Here is a 22,944-nt window from a genome sequence, read left to right on the forward strand (position 1 = left end):
CACAAAAAGTAAGGTCTTCTGGTTTTAGTTGGTATCCTTTAGTTACTAGCTCTCTAGTGGTTATGTTTGCTGATTAAGAATTGCAGGATAAGAGCCTAATTCTCTGAAATTAACTCAACAGCAGGAGAGGGTACCTAAGATAAGACAATGTCCTTATTTATTAAGTTTACAGCTTGGAAGGTCCACATCTCTGAAATATACCTGTTTCATCAGAAGTTAAGCTTCGCATTTGATTTTATTTGAATGGAATTAAAGCTGTTTAGGGCACTCATAATAGACTACTATTCACCAGAGCATGAAGGCTGTATAAATTTAGTATTCTTCTTGTGCTGTACAGAAAGGAAAGCACAAATTTTCCTGTTAAATTAATACAAATTTATGAAAGTCACTGAGATAACATTAGAATGATGTAGTGGCATTTATCATCCAACTCTCAGGGTACTGTCTTTAAGAAGCAGCATGCTGCATAGTATTTGAGAATATATACATTAATTTCCACACTCATTACTGTACATTCATTTTTGTCACATCTGCAATGTGTTTTGTGTTCTAGAAATTAAAAGAATTAAGAATGTCTAGAAGGCAGAATATCGTGTCTTGTTGCCTGAACATTTGGTATAATCTGCTTTTGGTTTTGATCTGCTTAACAAGCTGTTCACTGCATTTACACAGAATACAGGTGTTGTTTGGTTTTTTGGGGCTTTTTTTGGGTTTTTTTTTAGTAATACAGCTTTGGCCCAGGAAAGTTTACAGATATTTCTCTTTTCAGAAAGCTCAGCTTGCTTTACTCTGTAAGATTTCGTAGAAAAATAGTTTTATTTGCATATTAAGGCTGTCTTATAATGTGGTAAAATAAATACCAAGCAGCGCCATCCTATGGACTGCGTGTTCTCTGTACGGTTTGTACAAAACAAAAGCAAATGTAAAATGTAGCCTTACATGCTAGTGTCACTGTGCTTACTGTTGCACATTGTTAATTTTCACTGCTGTAAGCGTTGGCATTTAAGCAGAAAAGTTTTAGTGCTATGAGTGAGTAGTACAGAGGCGTACTATGCATCCAGAAAATATTCATGTTAAGAGTATTTAGGAGGCATTTGTTTCTTCAGTTGCTACTCCTGAGAATAAGGAAACAAGCTACTGAAATGTCATGATGCATAGCTGAAAGCTTTCCCTTCTGTAGAAGGTTTTGAAAGCTGAAACCTGACTTGCAAAGTGGTCTAGCTGAGAACAGCTGTAGTACATGCTCCTGTATTTTTAAAATGTGGAAGATATTGTGAAGGGTAAGATTGAAACAGTGTTACGGGTTTTTTTAAATGACATTTTAAAATTGTACTTTGAGAATAGATGGTGGATCTTTGAGATACAGACTTTAGAAGGCTGTTGGTCAAAACCTAAATTCTGTGCTTTGTAAGACCTATACAAAATTCAGTGGTTGGAGGAGAAAAACTAGAGAATGAGGCTATAACATATCTTCCACCTTGCAAAGGCCCCTTGCAAAGCTCGTCCATTCGCAACTTTTTCACGCTGCAGTGAGTTTTTCAGAGGTGGCCTGGCAAGTTGGCAGTGCCTCTTAGCAGCTTATTTGTTTAAAAAAAAATACACACAAAGGTTCTACAGTTAGTTTGGTGTTAGACAACCTGTTTATTTCCTTGATCAAAATGGAATCTGTCCATCTGCTCTGCTGGTCACATTTGTGAGCAAAGTGGGGAATGTTTGGATATTTGCTCTGTGTTTCTCTGTTAATGTTGGTTTAGTTTTTGTTTGAAGTATACACAGTATTATGACTGCCATACAGAAGTACTGGAGAGAATAATCAGAACAGTTTAGCTTGTTAACTGTAATTTTCTCAGAAGCAAACAAGTTTTGCTTCATTTTATATACCATTTGTAATTTCATGTAATATTACTAGACTGGAAAATTGGTAAAGGTCACACTGTATATCCATTAGTAATGCTTGATATTTCTAAAAGAGAAAATGGTTCAGATTTGCAAATCCTTTATTAGGTTTTGCTTAGTAAATATAAGAATTTTGCTTTAATATTCAAACTTGCATTCTTCAGAATTACAGGAAACTTCAGTTTTGCCAAGCTAAAGGGAAAACTTCAGATACTCTTTTTAGATATGTCTGTTCCATTGCAAGAAGCTGTATCTGACTTTGTTTCATTACACCATTCTGCATCCTTTTCTCTTAGGACTGGATGAAAGCTCTGCAGATGTTTTGCAGTTTAAGAAAAACCAGTCCAGGAACATCAAGTAAACGTCTACGTCAGGTGAAGCTGATACTATGGCATTGGCAGTGCATGTGGAGGAGTGTTTTGTCTCCTCATTGCAAAACAATACTGATAAATCTCAGAATTTTCCTTTCAACAGTGGTAAATCCTGCATGTGCTTACTTTCCTTTCTGGAGTTATGCAGTACCCATATGAAACCAACCAGAATGACTTACAGTTTATTGTAATGTCTACATACATAAAAAGCAAAATGGCTTTAGGCAATCTGCATGTGCTTTGCTAGGTATTATTTTCTGACTGCATTTGAGTAAAAGTGTGAAGAAGTCAGTGTTTGTATCATCTTAACTTTTAAAATTTACCACGTATGGGAAACTTTAAAAATTTGACAGACTTATGTGACGTGTAAACAGAATACTCGTTTAACTAATTTTACTCATTTTCAGTAGCAAATACATGCTGAACCATGCTTGTGGCTTAATTTCTCCGGGCCTCTTGAAAGTGCTATAGTTATAAATGGCTAAGTCTGTAATGATTGGATAATAACAGGAATATACTTCAAGAATCCCTCATATTTTTGAATGTTAGGAACACTGAATGTAGTTGTTTTAACAGACAGTGGAGAAAGGAATAAAATAGGATGTTTTCCAGGACACACAGCTATTCTGTAGTTAACATTAAAGATGTTCGGATACTTCTGAATAAATGAACTACATTAGATGAATTCACAGATAAAGTGGCAGGTGAAATTGGGGGTGTCAAGCTGCAAAAGCAAAGCAAAAAGAGTGCCAATGTGAAATAATTCTTTACTTCAAAAAATTAAGAAAATGCTCATCTACAAAAAGGAATAGAATGTAATGTGTTGTACAAGGGAATTTTATGTAATCTGTTAGAAAAGTACCAAATAAGCAATTGTGTTTAGAATAATCCATGTCTCTTACTCATAGAATCACAGAATGATAGAATGCTTTGGGTTGGAAGGAACCTTTAGAGGTCATCTAGCCCAACCCCCTGCAGTGAGCAGGGACAGCTTTAACCAGATCAGGTTGCTCAGAGCCCCGTCCAACCTGACCTGCAATGTTGCCAGGGATGGGGCCTCCACTGCCTCTCTGGGCAACCTGTGCCAGTGCTTCATCACCCACATTGTAAAAAATGTCTTCCTTATATCCAGTCTAAATCTACTCTTCTTTAGTTTAAATCCATTATTCCTTGTCCTGTCACAACAGGCCTTATTAAAAAGATTGCCCCCATCTTTCCTGTAGGCCCCCTTTAAGTATTGGAAGGTTGCAATAAGGTCTCCTCGCAGCCTTCTCTTCTCCAGGCTGAACAACCCCAACTCTCTCAGCCTGGCTTCACAGGAGAGGTGCTCCAGCCCTCGGATCATTTTGGTGGCCCTCCTCTGGACCCGCTCCAACAGGTCCATGTCCTTCTTGTGCTGAGGGCCCCAGAGCTGGACGCAGCACTGCAGGTGGGGTCTCACCAGAGCAGAGTAGAGGGGCAGAATCCCCTCCCTCGACCTGCTGGCCACGCTTCTTTGGATGCAGCCCAGGATTCAGTTGGCTTTCTGGGCTGCAAGTGCACATTGTTGACTCATGTCCAGCTTTTCATCCACCAGTGCCCTCAATTCCTTCTCGGCAGGGCTGCTCTCAATCTCTTCATCCCCCAGCCTGTATTGATATTGGGGGTTGCCCCATCCCAGGTGCAGGACCTTGCACTTGGCCTTGTTGAACCTCATGAGGTTCACACAGGCCCACCTCTCCAGCTTGTCCAGGTCCCTCTGGATGACATCTCGTCCTCCTGGTGTGTCAGCTGCACCACTCAGATTGGTGGTGTCTGCGAACTTGCTGAGGGTGCACTTGATCCCACTGTCTATGTCATTGATGAAGATGTTAAATAGCACCGGTCCCAGTACAGACCCCTGAGGGACTCCACTTGTCACTGGTCTCCATGTGGACATGGAGCCATTGACCACAACCCTCTGGATGCGACCATCCAGCCAATTCCTTATCCACCAAACAGTCCACCCATCAAACCCATATCTCTCCAATTTAGGGAGAAGGATGTTGTGGGGGACTGTGTCGAACGCTTTACAGAAGTCCAAAGAGATGACATCGGTTGCTTTTCCCTTGTCCACTGATGCAGTCACTCCTTCATAGAAAGCCACTAGGTTGGTCAGGCAGGACTTGCCCTTGGTGAAGCTGTGCTGGCTGTCTCGAATCACCTCCCTGTCCTCCATGTGCTTGAGCATAGCTTCTAGGAGGATCTGTTCCATGATCTTCCTAGGCACAGAGGTGAGGCTGACAGGTCAGTAGTTCCCAGGGTCCTCCTTTCTTCCCTTTTTGAAAATGGGCACAACATTCCCCTTCTTCCAGTCAGCAGGGACTTCACCGGACTGCCATGACTTTTCAAGTATCATGGAGAGTGGCTTGGCAACTACATCAGCCAGTTCCCTCAGGACTCTGGGATGCATCTCATCAGGTCACATAGACTTGTGTACATTCAGGTTCCTCAGGTGGTCTTGAACGTGATCTTCCCTTACAGTGGGAGGGGCTTTACCCCCCTGTCCCCCAGCTTGCGGTTGGTCCATCAATTCAGGAAGGGTGAGGAGAGAGGTTGCCGGTGAAGACCGAGGCAAAGAAGTTGTTGAGTACCTCAGCCTTCTCCTTGTCTGTTGATACAAGTTCGCCTTTCTTGTTCATCATGGGGGTACACTTTCTTTAACCTTCCTTGTCTGGTTGACATACCTGTAGAAGCCCTTCTTGTTATTCTTTACGTCCCTTGCCAAATTCAGCTCCAGCTGTGCCTTGGCCTTCCTGACCCCCTCCCTACACAACCGGGCAGCTTCCCTGTATTCCCCCCAGGACACCTGTCCCTGCTTCCACTGCCTGTGCAGTTCCCTCTTCATCTTTAGTTTGACCAGCAGGTCTCAACTCAGCCATGCTGGTCTCTTCCCTTCCTTGCCTGATACTCGGGGACTGAGAGCTCTTGCACTCTATGGAAGATGTCCTTAAACATCTGCCAGCTCTGTTCCGTTCCCCTGTCCCTGAGGACCGTCTCCCAGGGGGTCCTTCTGACTAACTCCTTGAAGAGCTGCAAGTTTGCTTTCGTAAAATTTAGGGTCCTGACTGTACTCCTCGCTTTTCCCATGTCCTTCAGGAGTGTGAACTCCACCAGCGCGCGATCACTGCAGCCCAAGCTGCCTCCAGTCTTGACATCACCGATGAGCTCACTTGCATTGGTGACCATCAGGTCCAGTATCGCATCCCCTCAGGTAGGGGTGTCTGTTACCCGGCTTAGGAAGTTGTCATCTATGCATTCCAGGAATCTCCTGGATTGCCTACAGCTCGCTATGTTGCTTTTCCAGCAACTGTTGGGGTGGTTGAAGTCCCCCAGCAGGACAAGAGTCTGTAAGCGCAAAGCCTCCTGGAGCTGGAGGAAGAAGGCTTCGTCAGTAGGCTCCCCTTGATCAGGTGGCCTGCAGTAGACAGCAACCACAAGGTTCCCTTTGCTGCCTCTGTCTCTGATTCCTACCCATAAGCTTTTGACCGGCTCATGGCTATTCTTCAGGGACAGCTCTTCACACTGTATTGATTTCTTTACGTAGAGGGCAACGCCTCTGCCCCTTCTTCACCTGTCCCTTCTGAAGAGCCTGTAGCCATCGATAGCCACATTCCAGTCATGGGATTCATCCCACCAAGTTTCAGTTATGGTAATCAGGTCGTAGCTGTCTAGTAGCACAGCAGTTTCCAGCTCCTCCTGTTTGTTCCCCATGCTGTGTGCGTTCAGGTAGAGGCTTTTCATCTGGGCTGTTGGCCGTGTCACCTTCTTAGTGGAACATCCCTTGTTTCCCTTGAGGTGTTTCACGAAGGTTTCCTTGTGAGCTCTATCTATCTCAGGAGCCCCCGGCTCATCTCTGCCAGACTTCAACTGTGCAGCAGCGTCCCCATCATGCCTCTGGGCATCACGTTGAGGGCTCACAGTAGCACCCCGTCCCTCTAACCATTGCATACCATCCCACAGCTTGTCACAGGCAAGCCTGGTACATTCCCCCTCCCCCTTCACATCTAGTTTAAAGCCCTGTCAATGAGCCCCGCAAGCTCCTGTGCAAAGACCCTCTTTCCCCTTTGAGAAAGGTGGCTCCCATTTGTTGCCAGCAAGCCTGGTGCCATGTAGGCCATCCCATTGTCAAAGAACCCAAAGTTGTGACGGTGGCACCAGCCATGGAGCCATGTGTAAAGAGATTGGATCCGCCTGTTCCTACCAATGTCACCTCCCACAACGGGAAGGAGGGAGGAAAAGATGACCTGTGCCCCCGATTCCCTCACTAAGTGTCCCAAGGCCCTGAAGTCTCTTAATCACCCTTGGGCTATGCACTGCAACTTCGTCACCACCCCCGTGGAAGTGTAGTAAGGGGTGGTATTCTGAGGGCCATAGCAGGCTGGGAAGTCTCCTGGTGATATCTCTGACCCGGGCTCCTGCCAGGGAGCGGACTTCCCTATGGGGAGGGTCCACCCGCCATATTGGACCCTCTGTTCCCCTCAGGAGGGAGTCTTTCTATGACTATGACCCGTAACTCAAGGTGCCAGTCTTTGATTTCAGTAAAATTTTCTGTACATAGAAAAGTTAGTATTTGCAAATCCTAATGCCTCAAAGATAATTTTAAAAGAAGAAAAGAAGATGCTTTAAAAACATGGGGCTGGAGATTTGTTTTCAGTAATTATTTGAATTACTCTTATTTTGTCCATTGTGCCACTTAAAATGTTGTTCCATTACTTCTGTTCCTTCGTCTTTTTATTGGGAAATTTTAGTTTGTATTCAGTATTCTTATAGTAACATTAAGCTTCCACACGGAGGATAAAAAATAATCCATTCACGTGTTTTGTATTTCTCTTTTAGCAACAAAAAGTAAATTTTGTGGGTTTTTTTTTTTTTTTTTTTTTTTCAGGTCAGCAGTCTTATTTTGCATGTGGAAGAAGCTCATACGCTCCCAGTAAAGCATTTTACTAATCCGTATTGCAACATCTACCTGAACAGTGTCCAGGTAGCAAAAACACACATCAGGGAAGGGCAGAACCCTGTGTGGTCAGAAGAATTTGTCTTTGAGTAAGTCTTAATCTTGTTGAATTACTGAATTTCACTTCAAATTGCATTGCATTTAAGATTCTTAACACTGTATAGTGTTCTGCACATGCTTTTTAAAAATACTGTATGTGTGGTTATACAACAGCAACTTTTCAGCCAAATTCTGCATGGGCAGAATTTTCTGTAGGGATCTAAATATCTTTGTTAATATAAGTGTCTTTGGCTAATAATGAGAACTCAGGATTGCAATAAGTTTAGAATAAGCTTAAATGCCAGCCAAGTATAGTATTAATTGAGGCTTTCTGTCTTTTCTCCTAGTGATCTTTCATCTGATATTAATAGATTTGAGATAAGTCTTAGTAACAAAACAAAGAAAAGTAAAGATCCAGATATATGTAAGTATTTTTCTGTAAAAGATGCATATATATTGCAACAATGGATACTTTGTGTGGTTTTCATTACTCTTGTCAAATATTGTCACAAGAGAATGAAGTATATTTTTATGCTCACCATACTGCTGTGCTTGTATGTTTTGGATGTCTGGTACTGGCTTTCCATTAATGTTTTTACAATGAGAACCTGCATGTTTTTTAGTAATAAAATGCACAGTAATCCAGTCCTGTGTATCTGATGGCTTTCCTTGCTCTGCTCTAGAGTAGCCATTGTGTTATACAATGACTGCGCTTACCAAAAAAGCAAGCAGAAAGAGAAGCTGTCAGTATTGGTCTGCTCCATAGAATGCTAAGTTCCATGGAGTCTTAAGCCTGATTGCATGGAATTCCTTTTCAGGTTTTTTGTTGCTTCCAGTGAGAAAGAGAAAGGGAGGAAAGGTGTAGTACTTCCATTATCAAAAAAAAAAAAAAAAAAAAACCCAAACCACCACAAAAACCCCAAAATTGGCAGTGTCTTAACAAAATGTGACTTGTTTTCTTTCTGGTTTACCTCATCTGTCTGCTTTCCTTGTACCACTCTTGGTCTTGGGCTTACAGCTGAAGTTGCCTTGGTATCATTTTGAACGGGAAAGGATCCATATTTTCTTCTGCCTTTTACAGAAGTTCCCAAGAATTTATTTTCCTTGTGTTACCCAGACAGCTGCTTCTTCAACTGTGGTTTTGTTTCTGTTCCAGCAAATTAACAGCAAGCTGGTAAGACCTATCAGCTCTCTAGAAAACAAGGCATTTGAAGAACGTGGATTCTGAGCTCTTAGATAGAAAAAAATGATTTTTTTTTTTTTCCAATCAGTTTAGTTCTCTTCCCTCACAATGTGCTTTTTAGGTTTTTTTTTGTCTTACTCAAGGTATCTTGTTTCCCACCATACTTGTTCTGGAGCAACTTCAGCCCCCTGCCTCCTCTTTGATGCCTGCAGGGCAGGACGCCTTCCCTGCCCCCTTCAAATTTGTTCCAAGATTTTTTTATTTTCCGTTGTGTTCACAGCTGTCTGTTCCAAAGCCTGTCAGAGTATTTCTAATCTATTGCAGTTGTTTTCAGTTTGAGTATATTGTGTTACTGGCCTGTTACGTATGCCTCAGTGCTAATTTCTTTATTTTCTTTTTTTTTTTTTTTTTTTTTTGAGATTTGTAGGGAAACCTCGACGAAAGTAGAATTACTACTCATTTTGAATGCTCTTGCAGAACCTATTTCAACTGCAAAACTCTTTCTCCTTCCTCTGTCTAGAAAACTTTCTGCATAGCAGGAGGAAAAAGATATATTCCCTCTGACAGACAAAAGGGCTGCAATTGCAGTTGTGACCATGTTCTTGCACTGTTCTTTTACTCATTTGAGCTGGAAAACTATTTACACCAAAGCTCTGGTTAGTAAAAGAACCTTTAAAAGGATAATTCTTGAATGGGATACTTCAATAACTTCTTTAGAAGTGTTTTTGTAGTTCTTCCTCTCTGTCCAGATTTAGGAGGTTGTGTTGGCTTTGGCTGCATCCAGCTGATAGGAGGTGATAGAAGGTTTCCTTATCTGGGTCAGGAGCAGGTTTGGCAAAGTTTCTTGATTGCATAACCGAACAGTCCTTTCGTTTTGGGTTAAGGATTAGACTAAGTCAACTTGAATGAACACATATCTCTGCTTACATCCCCAGCCCTATTAAATATGTGAAGTGTGGGGCAGCGGGGGGGAAATAAGCTAAACCAGACCTTATCTTACATACCTATGTGCTGCGTTGCCTGAATAACACTTGAACTTTTCAAAAGCAAGGAATTGGTTCCTTTCCTGAACATTCTCCGTTTCAGCCACAGCTGTTAAATGTGGACTTCTATGAAGTGGGAGACATGTGAAGCTGGTACTGTTCATCTTCTCAGTTAACTGGGTTAAGTCAGCTTTTATGCTTGCTTTTCCTGACATGTAATGCAGATTGAAGGCATAAAACTCTGTTATTGGTCTCACTGCTTTATGTCTTCCATTGTAACATACAGAAGTTAAATATCAAACTGATACTAGCATAAAGGCTGTTTTTTCAGTATTTTAAAGTATTTCCTGAATTTTCAAGTCTTTGACTTTGAAGTTTGCCTGCGTATTCCATAATTATTTTACTATTTTTATTTTTAAAAATAAGTATTTCAAATAGTCAGAAATGATACTAAACAGTTTAGTATCAATTCTATTTAAATTTTTCTTTGTTTCTCTAACTTTGCATAAGAATTTATTCAAAAAATACATAATAAGGCTTGAAAAAAATAAAGCCCTAGAATATATTAGTAGACTTCATCTGCTGCTACTGCAAACTGGGATGCTCAGATATGATTAGACAGTTGCATAAGTAAATCTCTTAGGACAATACCACACAGTGTTGAACTGGAGTGGAAGTTCTGGTTTGGTTTTGCACCATGATAGTTGGTTAATTTCAAATTAGTTCACGTTGAAAAAGAAACATTTTTAGAATGGAGGCAGCTGCCTCATGCAGGCAAATCCACGGAGTAAACTATTAGCCAATGTCTTTCCTTACAGGCACAGTTATGATTTGCAGTAGTGCCAAAGCTTGTTTTTGAAACTGGTAGCTGAGATTAGAGGAGGATGGGCTGTGCTAACATGGCAGTGACTTGTGGCTGCGAAAGCCCAGATTTAGAATGTTGTCATGGTTTAACCTCAGCCAGCAACTAAGCCCTGCCCAGCCACTTGCTCACTCCCCCCACCCAGTGGGATGGGGGAGAGACTCAGAAGAGTAAAAATGAGAAAACTTGTGGGGTGAGATAAACACAGTTTAATAGGGAAAGCCAAAGCTGTGCATGCAAGCAAAGCAAACAAAGGAATTAATTCCCTACTTCCCATCAGCAGCCTTAGCCATCTCCAGGAAAGCAGGGCTCCATCACGTGTAATGGTGACTTGGGAAGACAAACGCCATCACTCCCAACGTCCCCTCCCTTCCTTCTTCTTCCCCCAGCTTTATGCGCTGAGCATGATGTCATATGGCATGGAATATCCCTTGGGTCAGTTGGGGTCAGTTGTCCTGGCCATGTCCCTTCCCAATTTTTTGTGCACCCCCAGCCTACTCACTGGTGGGGTGGTGTGAGAAGCAGAAAAGGCCTTGACTCTGTGTAAGCACTGCTCAGCAGGAATGAAAACATCTCTGTATTATCAACACTGTTTCCAGCACAAATCCAAAACATAGCCCCATACTAGCTACTGTGAAGAAAATTAACTCCATCCCAAACAAAACCAACACATATGTCCATGTACTGAGGAATTTCCTCTTTCTCAAGATTTCAAATGGCTTTTATTCTGAATGAGTAATTAGAATTTTTTAGGGGGTGTGCAAGCAAAATAAGAAGAAAACCACATTGCTTAGTTGTGGGTAGAGGTGCTTTGATGCTGGGGACAAATATGCTAGGAAAATGAATTGATTATCTGCTCTAAAGACATAGTCCCATCCACACTGTTGATAAGTAGCAGGTGATGATGAATTGTTTCTCACACTATTTGACTGATTTGAATGCATCAGCTTGTATCAGTTCATCAACTCCAAAGAACAGGAAATAGGCAACAGGGATGTCCTGAAGTGAACATCATAAATGTGATGTTTTTCTGTTCCATTATGGAATTATATCCTTGCAACACCGGAGCAATGGGAAGTTTGCTGGAACCGTTGACAATTTGTGCAAGGCAGTGTGGTGTATGGGCTTTGCAGAAATGTGAAAAAAACAAAACTCTTGGTTTTGGGGTTGTTTTGGTTTTGTTGTTTTTTGGTTTTTTGGGTTTTTATTTTTTTTTAATCTGAGAAACTTAAAAGCAGATCTCATTGAGAGGCATGGAAAGAGAGGGCGTTTGCTCAAAATATCCAGACTGGCAGGGTAAATGTGAAACTTGAATCGTGGACCCCTCTTTGAACATGGTGGGTGTTTCACAGGCACAGTGTTGCCTCTGCAAGTGCCTGGGCCCTTTCTGTGCAAAATAACTCCATTCAGGAGCATGTCTGCCTGCTCTGAAGGGGCCTGTGCTCCAGCTGCTGCAGCTTGCTAGCCAGCTGGTGGGCCAGACTTCAGCCACAGTCCAGGTCGTTGCTTGGCAATTTCAAGGTACCAACATGACTGAAAGGTGAATTAATGATTTGGCCATTCTTGAGTTGACTTTCATCATTATCTAGGCAACAAGCTGCTTGGGAACACTTTTTTTACATAATTTGCGTAAACTGTTACAACCTTAACCTGGGAGTTAGTATAAAAGAAATACATATGGCAGTGTTTGGGAAAGCCGTAGCAACAATATAATAATAAACAGTAAGAAGTAATGAAGTGATCAAGGAGCAGCCCTGATGGTGGGATCAGCCCAAGGCTGGAAAGAGGACGGTGAATTCTGAACACTTCATCTATTTCTGGTTTCTGACTGCTACCTGGATTTGCAGGGTAGCACTTTTTTACTGACTACTTGGGTGTTACAAAGAAAACTGTGCCACTATCCGTGTGTCATTTCTGAATGTATATGTATACATTCTTTACAGAGTGCTTTATATTTCTTCTTCAGTTTACAGAAGTCTGTTAAGCTCTTGAAGAGAGAATCTGTCAATATATTGATGCCAAAAATCTTGATTATTCTTATAATATGAAACAAGATGACCCTGCTGAAAATAAACTGGGGTTTTTTTATTCAATAGTAGCACTGTTTTGCTGGAGATAACTTACTTGAACAACGCTTTTTTTCCTTAAGTGTTTATGCGTTGCCAATTAAGCCGATTACAAAAAGGACATGCAACAGATGAGTGGTTTCAACTCAGTTCCCATGTACCATTAAAGGGTATTGAGCCAGGATCTTTGCGTGTTCGAGCACGATATTCTATGGAGAAGATCATGCCAGAAGAGGAGTACAGTGAATTTAAAGAGGTATGAAGTTGTTTAACTTCCCTTGGTTTATCTGTCAAAACTCATTTTGTTGGTTGAGACAGATCTCAGTAACACTGGCTGACATCGTTAAATAATATTTATAGTGACATCGATCACTACAGATACATGATACCAGTTTTTCCAAAGCTGTTACATGTTAGGAGAAGCTTCTGAAGATTTTAAAATTCTGTTTTTCTTTCAGCTTATACTCCAGAAAGAACTTCATGTAGTCTATGCCTTATCACATGTTTGTGGACAGGATAGAACACTGCTGGCTGGCATTTTATTGAAGATTTTTCTTCATGAAAAGCTTGAGTCCTTGTTATTACGGACGTTAAATGACAGGGAGATAAGCATGGAAGGTACTGCACTGAATTACACTAAAATTTACTGGAACTCTGGGCAGGTGGGGAGGGTAGGGCTCCAGCACCTTCCTTTTTTTTTTTTTTTCTCCTTCTCCTTTAGTTATGACATATATCAAAGTGTAAACACAGCACATTTTTCCTCTGCTTTTTGTTGCCTTCTTTTCTCAACTTTTCTCTTTGCTGTCTTGTTTTTTCAGATGAAGCTACTACCTTGTTTCGTGCCACCACTTTAGCAAGTACACTTATGGAGCAGTATATGAAAGCCACAGCAACAAGTTTTGTTCACCATGCACTGAAAGACTCTATATTAAAGATAATGGAGAGCAAGCAGTCCTGTGAGGTGATACCTTGAACTATGTTTTTAAATATTTTGGTTTGTTAACACAATTACCTACTGGTTTTTATGTTTTATCTTTGCAATAAATATTAGCTTCAGAGACATTTATTAATCTCTCAGAACTAAAATTCTTTACATGAGAAATACAGGAACTGAATTCATTAAGAGATTTCCCCTCCCCCGCCCCAGATGTTGGCTTGAACAATATTTATAGTAGAACCTTTTAAGTTTTTTAATTAAAATTTCTTTAAATTACATATTTATTCCTTACCAATTGTAGGCTGTTCTGTACCAGTTACTGAATGGCCTAACCGAGGTAACTTATGGTAAACTCAAGATGTAAAAGTCAATGTCTGAACTTTAGTTTTAATGTAAAACTTCCTGATATTAAATGATTGTTATTGATCCTGAAACTGTTGGTTTTGAAATGACCCTCCTAACTTCTGTGTTTAACTTAATTGTGGAAAGGATAGGAGTACTCAGAAATTTGGTTTGAGAGAGACCAAAAGGTCATGCAGATGGATAGCGGTGAATATCTGAGCTGTTAAAAGTCTGGTGTATTAGAACTGAAAGAGATTGCTTCTTCACATTTCCTGACTAGCCATTGAAACAGACTTGTGAGTTCTGTAAGAGACTTGTACAGCGGCAGAATTTTTAATTTACTTTGAAGAAGTATTCGTTGTGTAATATTGCAGAACTAGATATGCAGTTCTAGTTAGGAGAATAAACTCAATCTTTCTCTTTTTGTTTTAGTTAAATCCCTCAAAGTTAGAAAAAAACGAAGATGTAAACACTAATTTGGCACATTTACTCAGTATACTTTCAGAATTGGTGGAGAAAATATTCATGGCTGCAGAGATACTGCCTCCGTAAGTTTTCATTTTTCTGTTCAGATTTGCATTTGAAAATTCCTGTTTGTGTGAATTATGTTGTACCTTAAAATTATGTTCTTACTGGTTCATCTTCTGCTAATCTGTCATAAGACTGATGTCTTCAGGGTTGCTCTATACCTACAGAGGAATATAGACGGAGAAAAAAATAACACCTTCAGGAATTTCAGGAATAGTGCTTTTTGCAAAAGCCTCTGGCTAGCACATGTGCTTTTCTTTGAAGGAGAAGCTACAAGACCCAAGAGGTCAGGGAAGAAAAATAATCTATCTCATATTTCCACAAAAAGGTAGAAGACAGTAGTAGTTTGCAGACAATTATAGATATTCAAGTTGTTTACAAATTCTTTCCAGTCCTCCTCTTCTGAGAAAGAGGTGGAATTATTAACAGCATAATAAAAATGGAAGCAGGTAGTAGTAGAATGATACCATGCTATGATTACTTCTGTCTGCTAGGGAAGTGCAGAGAGGGGGTTTTGTCCTTTTTTTTTTTTTAACTTACTAAAATAACTCTGTTCATAGTTCAGATTTGAGCCATCTAATGAAAACTGTTAGTCCTATCCACTTTTTTTTGCTGTGTCATTAGCTTTTAAAGTAAACAAAATCCTCAATTTTGAGATGGCAGAGTAGCACGGAAGTGTTTCTTTTGTGTTAATGCTGGCAAGGGTAGCATTAAAAATTGTACTTCTTTTAAGTATATGATGCAGCTCTCAACATTTTTTGGAATATACCACAGTTTTCCCATCTTTTTATGGGAGAGGACTATTGGTATGGTTGCTTAACTTTTAAACACTAAACTCTTATATATGGAAAGAATAGTTGTTTAGTTAAGAAGAGAGAAATTTAAGAAAAAAATGAAACTATCAAAATTGTCTTTTTTAAAAGAAAATACTACTTAAGAGACAGGAAACAGACAGTTATAAAACATTTAATGCACATCTGAATAATCACTGAATTGCATATAGAATTGGGTATCAGTGAAGGTTTTTCCTTGCCATTTATAAATTTACTTTTTAATTTAAATGTATAAATTTAGAAATTGACATTTTAGAAATTAAATTATAAATTAACTCATAAACTTAATGTAAAGCTTATGTCTAAATTACAAATGTAGACTTGATAATAGTTCTGCATCAAGTAGGAGGTTGGTCCAGATCCTTTCTGACCAGCTTTTTTGATTCTTTAAGTTTAATGGAATGAGTAATTAGCTATTATTTTTGCAGGACATTGAGGTATATATATGGGTGCCTACAGAAGTCCGTTCAAAACAAGTGGCCAGCTAATACCACCATGAGAACCAGAGTTGTTAGGTAAGTTACTTGCCACTTTATTCCAAAAATAATCTTTCAAGTCTTGTTAAAGACATACTTCAGTGTGCTTATCTGTGTGTGTTTCAGTAACAAAACTGTATAGTACTTACTCAGGTTACAGCAGTATTTAAGATATTTATGATACTTAGGCACAATATCCCAATTAAGGATTATAAGGTTGCTAGATTCTTAATCATGTTCTTAGAGCCTTGACAGAATAAGCTGATGTAGTATAGAGGTCAGGATAGCTGTACTTAACAGTTTTAACTTCAAATTTACTTGCATTTTATCAAGTTTTACAAACTAATCTAAAACAGCAATTTCCTTTTTCGTGCTGGGAAAGAAAAACTTCTCTCAAAGCAGTAGTTAACCTCTGTGATACCTGTAGAGAGCAGTGACTTCTGAAGATCATGTTCCTGTCATATGCCATATGACTGTGCCTAGCACTCTTATGTAGTGTGTGTTAATTGCTGGAGAAATCTTACGTGGTTTAAGATCCATGCCCTTTAAAATGCAGACTGAACATGGTAAGGAATCTAATACCTTCTCAAAAAGAAAATTGGGCTGTTATTAAATTTTGCAGGTACTGTCTGCATTGGGATATGTAATTCTGTGCTGTCCCAGTTTTGTTTCATTTCTCTGCTCCAGCCCAATCATGTTGAAACATTGCAGAGCTCCTCTAAAAACGTTGCAGGAGGTAACTGAACCTGGCTCCTCTGAACTCGCACCAGCCACAAAAACTCAAATGTACGTTCATAAACCAATGCAATGCACAAGTTCTTCCTCTAACACTTTCCACTGCCATTGCAGATCAAGCAAAAATTTTTGCCAAAGATGTGGTCTTGACACTGTTTTTCTAAATGCTACTGGGGGTTTTAAGAGTGTCAGAGCCACATCTTTCCTTTTTTGCAGTGTCTGGCAGTCATATGATTTGCCAAGGTTCATCTCCCGTGGAGGGAGTCTTTCAGAGGATTTGTCTTTGGCGTGTGTTTATCATTTTGACACCAGAAGCCTTATGTCATCCAGGGTACCATGCAGGGGCATTGCCTTCAAATGGAGGCTGCTCTTTTTGTGAGAGCCCCTCTTACTTTGAGGGGGTAACCTACTGGAAGGCTGTATTGCTCAGCCATGAATACCGTATCTCGTTCTGTTCTTCCCCAGCTCCAGAGAGAACCATGCGGCTTTCCTTAGTGGACACAGCTTGCATTCAGGGTTTTCCAGAGGTCTCCACTGGATGCTATAAATATGGGATCCCTTGCTCTTGTGATGTTAGTCTTAGCAAGTGGATGCTAGTGATTTCTCTCTAGAGTTTCACAGCCTTTAGTGATCGTTATCTTTTATTGCACTATTTTTGGTCCAAGAGTGATTAAATATTCAGAAGCAAATGGACAGTTTTTAGACGTCTGGGTATCTTTCCTACTTGTCCTGGTTTCGGCTGGGATAGAGCTAATTTTCTTCCTAGTAGCTGGCATAGTGCTGTGGTTTGGATTTAGGATGAGAGTAATGTTGATAACACACTGATGTTTTAGTTGTTGCTAAGCAGTGCTTACACTAGTCAAGGACTTTCTCAAAGTTTCCTATGCTCTGCCAGGTGCACAAGACACTGGGAGCGGGCACAGCCAGGACCCAAACTGCCCAAAGGGTTATTCCATACCATATGGCATCATGCCCAGTATAGAAACTGGGGGGAGTTGGCCAGGGGGCAGCGATCGCTGCTTGGGGACCGGCTGGGTATCGGTCAGCGAGTGGTGAGCAGTTGCACTGTGCATCACTTGTTTTGTATATTCTTTCATCATTATTACTATTATTATTATTTTCTCTTCCTTTGCTGTCCTATTAAACTGCCTGTATCTCAACTCAAGGGTTTTACTTTCTTCCCCCCCCCCCGCCCCGATTCTCTCCCCCCTCCCACTGGGGGAGAGTGAGCGAGTAGCTATGTGGTGCTTGGTTGCCAACGGGGGTTAAACCATGACACTACTGTATCAGTCAGAAGGTGCTGCCATTTCTTTCTGGTGGTAACCCCCCTGTGTAGATACTGATTCTTCTCAATTTAGGCAGGTTGTCCAGGATAAGAAGCACCAGATCTTCTGTATCAGCAAGGTCCATGCTAGATTCATACCTCATTGGCCTTCACCTTTGGGCACTTTAAAAGAGGAATTGATGTATATGCCATGACTTAAAAATTACTTCCTTCCTCATAGTTTTAAATTCACACCATATAAAATACTTTAACTTCACATATGGCCAAGAAGTGTTGTCTTACCAGCCCATAATTCATGGTTCTTGGAGAAGTAAGAAACATCTATAACTATGTATTAGGTGTCTTGGACATATGGAAGGTGTGTTAACATCACTACTATGTGTGTCATTTTCAAGTAATAGGAACGTTACCATCACTGTGTACTTGTCAACAGGCAAGGTAGTGTAAGGTCCCCTTCCTTCTTTTAGAAGTGGTCAGGCTTTGGTATTGCTGTAGTGAAAACCAGTTTGCTGGTAGTGTCCAAGCACTCCAAACAAAATTAAAGATGATTTAGATTGCTTTAGTTGGTCCATATGTCACTTCATTGTATAGCAATTAGCTGGAATTGAGGTTAACCCGAGGTGGATGGGTTTTAATTCTGCTATTAACGGAAAGTTAGGTATTTCTCATGGTACCGAAGGCTATTCTGGGTTTCTCTTGAATGAGTTCCTAGTTCTGCAGTCAAAACAGAGTGCTTTTTTCCCAGCTTTCTAGATGGCACCAATTACTTCTGGGAGGAAAGTAGCAGATCCCATATTATCCTTCTGCTATCGCATATAGTCATCAGGACGTGGATCAGCTTAAGCTGACTAAAGGCTGTGTTGCTGCCAAAAGAGAGGTTCCCTTTGCCCACCTGCTCCTGCACTGCTCCATACATTGGCTGGGGGGAGTGGGTGGCTGCAGGATGGATGCCTTGCAGTAGCAGACATCGGAACACCTTTGGGAAGTCAGAGACCAGGGGCTCTTCCTTTTTGAAACCAGCGTGGTCCAAGATTAGCTTCAGTATGACTTCACAATTAAGTTCTTTCTACGTGGTTTCAACAGCTCACCTTAACTGGGAAATCATTATGCCTGTTCTTTCAGCTTTTATCATAATTGAAGTCATAGCATGATATTCTTAACTTGTTAACATACTCACAGAGTGCAGGCTGGTTGGTTGGTATCTGTCGCAAAAAGATTCCACGCTAACTTGAATCCATTAATTCTCTTAACTTTATTGAACAAAATATAATTTTCTTCCCATTTCAGTGGCTTCGTTTTTCTTCGACTGATTTGTCCTGCTATCCTGAACCCAAGGATGTTTAATATCATCTCAGGTGACTATATGCTTCAGATTGAATTCATACTTTATACAGTAGTAGGCATGAAATTACTGTAGTGTCTAATGTAGCAAAATACAAAGGTTTTTTGAACACTGTGTCCAAAGTTGTGTTATGCACATCACTTGACTGACTTCTCCATAAGACAGCCAACATACGCTTTTCACCCTTAAAGGTTAAATTGTGGTTATCCCCAGTGTCATTTTAAAGTCCAGAAAAACATGCATTTGTAATACAATTTTGAGTTAAAGTCTAGCGATGTGGAATATATTCTAGCAGTGTGAAAAATGCAAGTGTGTGACTTTCAGGTGTCACTTTGGCATTGCATTGTATTCAAAGTTAATGGCTGAAATTCAATGGTATGTCTTAAGTGAACAGGATTGATGAAGTTGAAAATGTGTCTGCAGAGCCTGGAATACACTTGTGCACCTAGAAAATTATGCTTGAGTAACTTGTTTGAACGTCCCGCTTAGCTAGCTTCCAGCCATTGGAGAAGTCTTTACTTTGACTCATTAAGTACAGTCAATCTCAAATTCGGGATCTTGAAGATAGGAGAGAGAGGAGTGGTATTTAGATAGGGTGGGTTGTGCAGACTTGAGATGGTAATCTTGGTTGACCTCAAGGCCATATATAGGAGAGTTCCCATGCGCTCGCCTAAGTGCATGTTCTCACTGCGTAGTCTTACCCTGCTTTTTGATGCTCTCTTGGTAGAGTACGTCTGCAGTAGTTAACTAAAACAGCGACAGGGAGCATTCCTGTTTGCAAGGCCAGGATTGCAGCACTGCTGTACTGGCCTGTGGCACAGTGCTGGCCGGTATCAGATAGCATTCTCCACGGTGGCACACATCAGGGACCACACCTGACACACTGTTGGTGCGGGTCTTCCCTGTCGTGAAGCTGTAATGGTGAGGGCACCGATTAGCCCATGGCAGTTGCCTTAAGCACCTGGAAATATTTGTGGGCATTTTTAATTTAACCTCTGTGGGAGGAAAAAAGGAAAAGCATAAACTACTGTAAACTCTAGTAATAGAGTTAAAATTTTCAGACATATAAGTTGCTTAGTTTTAAAAGTTTGCCTACATTATACTTCATCATTGTTTTCTGGGGTTTTTTTCTTTGGCAAAGATCACCCCAAGCTAGAGGGCATTTAGTTTGCACTAGCCATTGCTCTTCCTCCTTCCCTCCCTAGCGGTTTCTTGATTTTTACCAGTAAAATGCTGATTTGGAAATAGGAGGAAATCAGAAATCCGATTCAGAAAAGCTTTTTTTCTTTATTCATAGACAGTTTTTTAAGACAATGTAGCATGTTTGTATTGTCTCTTTTTAAGCTACACTAAATGAGAAGGGCTGTGTTGAACAGAAAGTTCCTTTCTCTCACCCAGTAATCATTTCCATATTTGCTTTGGAGAAAGCATTTGAGAAACATGGCCTGGTACACAGTGATCCTTTCTTTAGGATTTTATTATCTTCAGGTAATTTGCAAGTTAGGTACCTCCTAACTTGTGTTGCTCTGTGTCTGCAGGTGCAAAAAATTACCTATAAATTTGAGTAATGCCTTTTAAGCTTGTCTGTCAGTGTTAAAAGTCCTGCTCATGTAAATCCAGCTAATATTCTTGATTACTGCTAAGGTAAACTTACAGATGCTGTGCAGGGCTTTTAGAGCTATTGGAAAAAAAAAAAGGGGGGGGGGTGAGGCAGTCCTTCTTTTGGAGCAAAGCTTCCAATATACCTTCTTCCTATAATAGGGGGAAAAAGGTATTCTGAAGGCTGGGTGTATAGGTACAGCTCAGTATCAGCAGCAACCCTATCACCTCGGCAACCATGATTGGGAGGAAAAAAAACCCAAGAAACTAAAAAAAAAAAAAAAAACCCAAACCCAACTTTGTTTCAAAAGTTAAATGCTTTGTTTCAAGCATCTTTGAGGTTTTTTTAAAAGTAATTTACTTCATTAGATCAGTTCTCCTAACCTGAAGTTCTGGATTCCAAGGCTAGTAACATTTTCCAGCATTGCTGCTTCAAAGGCCTGTCTTGTACCAAGCACTAGACACAGTGAACAACTGGCATGAGTTGCATAGCTCCAGCTATGCACTATGGCACTGGGGCGATTGCTCGCAGGATCGGGAGCACAGGTTGTGTTTTCCTCTATCCCGTCAGTGGCAGCAAGGAACACTGAAAGGAATGGGAAAACTCACCTGATTAACAGGTGGCTCAGAGGCTGGTGCCATCGCTGGAATTTTGGGTTCTTCGATCACAGGGAGGTCTACACGGCACCGGGCCTGCTGGCGGCTGATGGAGATCGGCTGTCTCCAAGGGGGAAAAGGATTCTCGCCCAAGAGTTGGCGGGACTCATTGAGAGGGCTTTAAACTAGGTTTGAAGGGGGAAGGGGATATAAACAGGCCCGCTAGTAAGGAGCCCAGGGGCGGCATGGCAACATTGGGGGCAAAATCGACAGCCCAGCTTAAGTGCATGTACAGCAATGCACGTAGCATGGGCAACAAACAGGAGGAGCTGGAGGCCCTTGTGCAGCAGGATGGCTATGACATAGTCGCCATCACGGAAACGTGGTGGGACGACTCTCATGACTGGAGTGCTGCACTGGAGGGCTATAAGCTCTTCAGAAGGGATAGGCAGGGTAGGAAAGGCGGTGGGGTGGCTCTGTATGTTAGGGAGTGTTTCGATTGCATAGAGCTTGACAGTGGTGATGACAAGGTGGAATGCTTATGGGTAAGGATGAGGGGGAAGGCTGGAAAGGTGGATGTCCTGTTGGGAGTCTGCTATAGACCACCCAACCAGGAGGTAGAGGTAGATGAGGCATTCTATAAGCGGCTGGCAGAAGTGTCGCAATCGCTAGCCCTTGTTCTCATGGGGGACTTCAACTTGCCAGACATCTGCTGGAAATACCACACAGCAGAGAGGCAGCAGTCTTGGAAGTTCCTAGAGCATGTGGGGGATAACTTTCTAATGCAGCTGGTAAGCGAGCCTACCAGGGGAGGTGCCCCGCTTGACCTGCTGTTTACCAACAGAGAAGGGCTTGTGGGAAATGTCGAGGTCGGAGGCCGTCTCGGGCTTAGCGACCACGACATGATAAAGTTCTCAATTTTGGGTGATGCTAAGCGGAGGGGCACCAAAACTATTACCATGGACTTCCGGAGGGCAGACTTTGCCCTCTTCAGGACCCTGGTTGGGAAAGTCCCTTGGGAGGCGGTCCTGAAGGGCAAAGGGGTCCAGGAAGGCTGGGCCCTCTTCAAGAAGGAAGTCTTAAGGGCGCAGGAGCGGGCTGTCCCCGTGTGTCGTAAGACCAACCGGAGGGGAAATCGACCGGCCTGGCTGAATAGGGAGCTTTTGCGGGGACTCAGGGAAAAAAGGAGAGTCTACCGCCTTTGGCAGAAGGGGCGGGCAGCTCAGGAGGAGTACAGGGATCTTGTTAGGTCCTGCAGGGAGGAAATTAGAAAGGCAAAAGCCCAGCTAGAACTCAATCTGGCCAGTGCTGTAAAAGACAATAAAAAATGCTTTTATAAGTACATCAGCAATAAAAGGAGAGCCAAGGAGGATCTCCATTCTTTGCTGGATGTGGGGGGGAACATTGTCACCGAGGACAAGGAAAAGGCTGAGGTACTTAACGCCTTCTTTGCCTCTGTGTTCAACAGCCAGACCGGTCATCCCCAGGGTACTCAGGCCCCTGAGCAAGAGGATAGGGATAGGGACCAGAATGGAGCCCTCATAGTCCAGGAGGAAGCAGTTAATGACCTGCTATGCCACCTGGACGCTCACAAGTCTATGGGGCCGGATGGGATCCACCCGAGAGTACTGAGGGAGCTGGCAGAGGAGCTTGCCAAGCCACTTTCCATCATCTATCAACAGTCCTGGTTAACAGGGGAGGTCCCTGATGACTGGAGGCTTGCCAATGTGACACCCATCTACAAGAAGGGCCGGAAGGAGGACCCGGGGAACTACAGGCCTGTCAGCCTGACCTCGGTGCCGGGGAAGATTATGGAGAGGTTCATCTTGAGCGAACTCCACAGGCAAGTACAGGTCAACCAGGGGATCAGGCCCAGCCAGCATGGGTTCACAAAA

The 22,944-nt window shown here is 41.8% G+C and overlaps 1 protein-coding gene across 1 annotated transcript in view; it reads left to right on the forward strand.

The window, feature by feature from the left end:
- The window catches only part of RASA1 (RAS p21 protein activator 1), a 71,641-nt gene that overhangs the window by 41,843 nt on the left and 6,854 nt on the right, over nt 1–22,944 (forward strand). The window contains exons 13-21 of the mRNA XM_075725837.1: nt 2,193–2,270; nt 7,174–7,331; nt 7,629–7,705; nt 12,459–12,631; nt 12,834–12,993; nt 13,194–13,336; nt 14,087–14,202; nt 15,444–15,530; nt 18,799–18,866. Coding sequence (XP_075581952.1) covers nt 2,193–2,270; nt 7,174–7,331; nt 7,629–7,705; nt 12,459–12,631; nt 12,834–12,993; nt 13,194–13,336; nt 14,087–14,202; nt 15,444–15,530; nt 18,799–18,866 — 1,060 coding nt within the window. The remainder of the gene's footprint in view (nt 1–2,192; nt 2,271–7,173; nt 7,332–7,628; nt 7,706–12,458; nt 12,632–12,833; nt 12,994–13,193; nt 13,337–14,086; nt 14,203–15,443; nt 15,531–18,798; nt 18,867–22,944) is intronic.

This window comes from Pelecanus crispus, chromosome Z (assembly GCF_030463565.1).
Source record: "Pelecanus crispus isolate bPelCri1 chromosome Z, bPelCri1.pri, whole genome shotgun sequence".
Classification (NCBI taxonomy): domain Eukaryota; kingdom Metazoa; phylum Chordata; class Aves; order Pelecaniformes; family Pelecanidae; genus Pelecanus; species Pelecanus crispus.